The sequence below is a fragment of the Synchiropus splendidus genome, chromosome 10, assembly GCF_027744825.2.
Source record: "Synchiropus splendidus isolate RoL2022-P1 chromosome 10, RoL_Sspl_1.0, whole genome shotgun sequence".
In the NCBI taxonomy this organism is placed as follows: domain Eukaryota; kingdom Metazoa; phylum Chordata; class Actinopteri; order Syngnathiformes; family Callionymidae; genus Synchiropus; species Synchiropus splendidus.
In genome coordinates, this window is record NC_071343.1 from 6,552,541 (window position 1) to 6,559,026 (window position 6,486).

General features: G+C 43.8%; 1 protein-coding gene across 1 annotated transcript; it reads right to left on the reverse strand.

The window, feature by feature from the left end:
- Positions 1 to 35: 35 nt before the first annotated feature.
- lrrc58b (leucine rich repeat containing 58b) lies at positions 36 to 5,613 on the reverse strand. The gene is made up of 4 exons (XM_053877060.1): positions 4,929 to 5,613; positions 2,081 to 2,209; positions 1,742 to 2,019; positions 36 to 934 (listed from the first exon to the last, which is right to left on the reverse strand). Exons 1-4 carry the CDS (start codon positions 5,384 to 5,386, stop codon positions 741 to 743), a joined length of 1,059 nt encoding a protein of 352 aa, XP_053733035.1. The 5' UTR covers positions 5,387 to 5,613; the 3' UTR covers positions 36 to 740.
- Between the last annotated feature and the right edge of the window lie 873 nt (positions 5,614 to 6,486).

Below are 6,486 nucleotides of genomic sequence, written 5' to 3' on the forward strand. Positions count from 1 at the left end.
TTATGACTGTCGCAAAATAAAGAGTGACACACAGGTAGATAAGTTGGTCTTTATTATTTCTTCTGAATTACTGTTGTAAATGCAATTAATATCAAATATACCTTCAGTTTTCAGCTGCTACACAACTCTTAGAAAAGTTTAACAATTAAAAAATTGCATTATAAAAAGCATTTCATGCAGTTACAAATATTTTTTTTGTTCAAAAATAAGAAAAACACTTGATAATCACATGAATCTAGTCACAACTCATGTCAACGGCACATCACAAGCTTATATTAATCGTCTTGAAATTCACTCTAAAGTAAACAGGTTTGCTCTAATATAGATGATAGTGTAACACTGAGGCCTCTCCTTCAGATCCGGTCGGCCTCCAATACTTGAGTTTCTTGGAGAGTCAATGATGGATGGGTTTTCACAGGAAGGGGGGAAACACCCACATCATTGGCAACGCTGTCAGGCTGCAACGCTATTGTTGTTGCACTGGTCCAGCCACTTCCTGTTTCACACACCCAGGACAAGCGTGGGATTAGACAGGGGACCCCTTCTCTGACCGTGGATCACACTCGGATGACAAAAACACTGAGACAAACCAGTGAAGCGCAGGTTTGATGCCTCCATTAACAAAGGGAGGGTGAACTGTATTCAAATCTAGTGACGTCATGAACAACGGTGGCGTCTTCTCAACTGCAGGGGGCGCGGTTCTGGACGGTCAGGACAGTGACGGGCACGAGTGTGTCACTCTACCCCAGCAGCACCCTCTGCAGGCGGTCGACGGGAACGCTGCTCTCGTCCTCCGACTCCGCGTCGCTCTGGGGGTTGGAGCTGCAGGGGGAGGTGCACTCGGGGGAGCACAGGTAGTGCATGAGCGGGAGGCGGTACTTCCCACAAAAGTCCACAAACTTGATCTGGCGCACGCACGAGTCGAAGTAGACACCTGTGGATGCGCAAAACAAACAGTTACACTTGAAAACAGATGTTTTTTTCAAGTTAATCACGCATTGAGAAAAATAAAAATGGAACTTAAACGTTTCCTAAACTGTGTCTGACACAAAATTTTAATGTAAAGTTATTAGTTATATTAAAGTATATAATTTTGGGATGTGGAAACACATTTTCTTTTGATATAACTTTTATCCAAGATTTACTTTTGGGTGTTATGGGACTGTAGAAGTGATACGTTTCAGTGTTTTATTAATTCAATCAGAATAAAAAAAGTAAAATAAAATAAACTAATGCATTAAAAACAACAAAATATTTGTGTATGCATCTATTTACTTGATGTCAACAACATTACTCTTTTTTGTATTTTCTTTTATACACCTATTATTGAAACTTTCTTGAGAGCAATAATAATAATTAATATATCATCTTAATATTAATAATATAATATTTTTTCCTATATTTCCTAATATAAATATTAGGAAAATGTCAATGTTAGCAGTGGTTAAAGAGAAATAATAATAGACACTATCAATTTTTAAACTGGTTTAAAACATAATGTAATTTTTATATTGATTTTGGCTAAATTTATTTCACTGTTTGAATAATAATTTACTGCAGCTGATAATTATAAAACTGTACAGTGGTCACAATCACATAAGTTCTTTATTATTCCTGGTGCTAAATGACCATCATATCCGTGTCATTTTGTCCTACATATCCAGGCGACAGGTTGACGTCCAACATCACCCTAAGAATCACGTGACTCCTGCTCCAGTTTCTCACATTCATCTTCTCTTACCAGCACACTTGGGATTAGGACACTTGCTGGCCAGGTCCAGGTAGTGCAGCAGGTTGGACGGAAGGTCACGAGGGTGGTACGGAATGTTCCTGCTCTTCACGGTTCTTCCTGCCAGCTCCAGCAAAGACGGGGGGTCGTAGGTCATCTCCTTGACAAAACGCACCACCAGTGGGTTGCCACGGAGACTCAGCTCCTGCAGGTGAACCAAGCTGAGGATCTCTCTGGGCAGGTAGGTCAGCAGGTTGTTGTGAAGACTCAGGGACCTCAGTGAGTCCAGCCTGGAGGGCGACATCTCAGTTAGAGGACGATCAGATGGGGTGGGGGTCGGGAGGGGGTCACCTGGTGAGCTGAGGGGGGACGCCCTGGATCCGGTTGTCACACAGGACCAGGTAGCTAAGGTGCGGCAGGTTGGCAACTTCTGGGGGAATCGCTGTGATGAGGTTTCCGCCGAGATACAGCAGCTCCAGACTGAAAGTCAGAGATGAATTCAGTTTGACTGACGAAGAAGAGGACAGAGGAGAGAGTGAAAGCTCCTTGTTTTGTTTGATTTGTTGCACAGCATTTCACATTTTACAACGATTTAAACTTGTTTATTTCGATGCTCCATTCTGCCCAGTGCTGTCAGGTTGTACAACAGTAACTTCGGATGGGACTGACTGTTTATTTATTATGTTTTATTGATATCATTTATGATCATCTATTGACTTATTTTACTTACTTACATAACAAAGACGTGCACAGCAAACATCAAAGACGTCCATAAAGCATCAATAGAAACATAGTAAAGACACAAGGTATCAAACAACACAAGACAATACTGTGTCCCCCACTGTGGGAATAATAAAGGGCATCTAGCCATTTAAAAGGCAGTCTAATATATATAATCTATCTAAATAGGACTTATATTAAAGTACCGCAAGGGGTCGCCAAATATCAACTTGCCAATGAAAGCTTTGTCAATTCAGTATTTAGTATTTAAAAAGTAAAAATAAAATGCGAAATTAAGTAGTGGTTCCAACGATGGTTGATAATTATTAAAGAACTGGGATTATAAAATATAACTGACCTTTAAAATCGCTTCCATAAGGAGGTAGGATTCAAACAAAAGGAGGTGATCAAGTTCACTGTAGGTGCATTAGGGTAAAACATACAGGGCAATGGGTGGCTGGTCAGCGAAAGTCAGGCCGTCGGCCTGAGTGAACTGATGACACAGCGACACAGACGAAAGGCCATTATCCTGTCCTTGGTGAATGAGACCTTCACGCCGAGCTCAGAGGGAGACTTTACGCCGACACGGCTCGGCCCCAGATATGGTGACGTCGAGCTGCAGTGTGAGCGCTGTTTAAACTCCATGACCTTTGGGTTGATTTTTTGCCCCAGTTTATCACTCAGACCTGGTTGACTCAGGTGCGAGTGCCACCGCAGCAGCTCGTGAGTCGCGGCGTTCGAACTTTGGCCAGCGACACACGCAACTGTGCCACTGTCACACTTCAGTGTTCAGCACCCCGAATGACACGTTCGCGTCTCAAAAGCGACAAAGAAACTGTGCAAACAAACGACGAAAGTTCAGGTCAGAGACGATAGAAACATTCCAGCAAGTTCAACAGGTTGACTTGTTTGTCTCGTGCTGAGTCATAAAACCTCAACAAAAAAGTTAAATGAGGTCATCGGTGATCAGATACCCGATTCTATGCTTCGATTTTGGATGATACTGGTGATGAATTCAAGCTTACATTTTAATCACATAAAGTAAGAAGTCCAAAACGAGCGGAGTAAAACCCACATATTCAGCTCATTTTCCTGGAAAGTAGTGAAAGCAGCATGTTTATTTAGAAAGACCAGGTTTCTGGTCAAGTGGATTTGGACTTTGAACCCGCCTGTTACTGGATAGGAGTCACAAAAGAGTAAAACAAGCCAACTCACCTGACTCGATAGCAAATGGGTGAAGGTCTCCTCCAACTAACTTTTAGTTATTCTTTATCATCTCGAGAAAAATCATCTTAATCTGAAAATCACTATTACGATTTAGCCAACTCTTCTCTGTGTCAGCAGCACAGAGAAGAGGATCAGCACCTCTTAAAGTTGCTGTTAGTGCAGCCATTTTTGTTAACCTAACCATGCACAGTCGGAAAAAACGTGGACTGAAAATATTCACGTTCACCCATATTATTTCCGAGATATTCACCTCAAAATATCTTCCAATGTTTATGATTTACATTAACAATTAAACATATGTTAAATAATAAATCACCAAATGTTATGCATATAATACCATGACGTAATTTGACTTTTTTTCAATTTTATCCTTGTTTGATATCATTAAAGTAACAACAATAACAATAATTCAAGACTGCTTTTCTCCTGTCTTTTGGCTTGACGGCCCCTAACTACAGTCACAGTAGATAACACGGCCCCTAAGGAGACACCTTCTCCGACAGTAGGGTACCTAGTGTTAGCTAAAATGGTTGGCGCTGAAATTTCACGAGCTATTTTTGTGTTTGGATTACAGGTTGTGACCTCTGCCAGGTCAAAATTCAGATAACAGTTTGCTTGTTTCCAAACTATCAGGCCGATTGCTCAAGGACACTGTGACAACAAGAGGAGGGCACCGTCAACCGAAGAAGTTAAGAAATCCAGAATCAAAACAAGCAAAAAAGTTGAAAGGGTAAAAGGGAACTGCCGAAAGAAAAGAACAATTCACAGCACAAACTTCAAATATTCTTTGATTAAGTTTCACAGAATATCCAGCAGTGGTTAGTGCTGCAGCCCCATGGCGCAAATGCATCAGGGAATTGGGGCCCAAACCAGAGTCGGTACGTTCTGAGACATCCTCCTAAAACCCAGAAGGTCACTGTCCACAAGTGTATATTGCTCCTGGCGTCCTGTCCAGGGTGTCCCTCCTCTAGTTGCCAGGGCAGGCCTCGGCCAACAGGATAAAAGGAGGAATGAATGTTAACAGACCATGAATGAAGTTCATTCAAGGTATACGACCGTGTTTTTCCCCAACATAAAAATGAGAGAATAACCAGAGAAATTGGTTGAAATCACCCACTGAAAGTCACAAATATTGACGTTCACATTTGTTTGCCTGTTGCAACAATGTCAATAACGTGATTGACTCTCGCCTGGGTGAATCATTAAATCTGAGGCGCCGTCCCAGCGATCTGACCTATAATCGCTGACCTACCTGCTGAGGTCTTCGATCTCCGCCGGGATACTCTTGAGTCGGTTCCCCCCGAGGGACAGCGAGCGCAGCAGCCGCAGCTTGGTGCACTGCAGCGGGATCTCCTGGAAGCGGTTCCCGCTGAGGTTCAGCACCTCCAGCCCCAGCGAGCCGAAGTCCTTGGGCAGGGAAGCCTCGCTCAGCCGGTTGTTCTTGGCCAGGAGGGTTCTCAGCTTGCCCAGCCGCGTTATGCCGTCGGAGAGGGCCGTCAGTCCGTTGTTGCTGATGTCCAGGAACTCGAGGTTGCAGAAGAGCTCGAGCGCCGAGGGCAGCGAGCCCAGTCGGTTATAGTTCAGGTACAGCTGCTTGGCCTCCCTGCGCCGCTCCTCGCTCACTCCCTCGACGCTGAGAGTGTCCAAGTTGAGCCGAGAGAAGTCCAGCACGGCATCGCCGGCTGCCGCCGAACCGTCCTGCATCTCCATCTTGACAGCTCGGACGAAACTTGGGACTCACGACCGAGTCGTTTTCCAGCGAGAACCGACGCCGCCGGCGGTCGCCGCTTGGCTTCAGCTTTTTGTCCCCTGTTGCTAACGCTGACAACAGGGAACTCTCCCGCAACGTTTTAACCGCATTGTGAGCGTCCAGGTCAAAAAAAACTTCTCCACAAAAAAGTAGCTGAATATGTGTCACCTAGAGCGGCGGCGGTTCTTTATGAAGACTCGCTTGCAGGTTCGCCACTGATTGGCCAATCCGGATGTAACGCCCCGCCCACTCAGCACTGATTTGCCGTAGCACACGCCATTCATATTAAGTTCTACAAACATTCTACTTCGGTCTATTGAAGTTTTATTGCGCTTCTGCGTCTGTATCTTCGCTTTTTTTAGTAATTCAGCAACAGTCAGATGAGCCGCGGATGAGCCTCGGCGCTGCCTCCTCGGTCATTATGCAATTCCATTATGCAAGAGTCACTTCAGCTCCCTGACCTGGACGTGGCCTGAATGCTGAAGATACTGTGCTTTCGGAGGCCGTGGTTTACCGACCGCTCTGTTTGCGTTAGAAACTCAGAAAACATGAGTGAAGTCCTACAGGATTCCCTGCACACTAGAGTAGTTTTTTTTGGCCTTTATATGAGGCTTTAAAAGCCTTCACCGCGCCTTGAACTCAGACACCTCTGCTTATCACAAGTTATTTTAAACATTGATGGACTATCAAACGCTCTGTCGCCGTAACCTTCAAGATAAACATATCAGGTCGGTAGCTTCTTTGCTGGACTCGGCTGATGAGATTAGCCTTTTCATTAAGGCCTAAAGTGAGGCTTCAAATGAATGTTTTAGGAGCAATTTATATAAACCAAAACAAACTTTGTGAATATGATGTGGCTCCAGGAGGAAGTTACTGGCTGAACTGTGTGTACTAAACTACTATTTATCATCGCAGAAAAATAATCAGAATGAGAATTTAATTTATTGCCATGGTCAGTGGGGAGCCCACCAACTAGGAAAGTGTTTTGGAATAAACTAAATAAATAAATAAATCAGTACTGACAACTTCAAATATGTATATAACACATCAGCAAGAACAG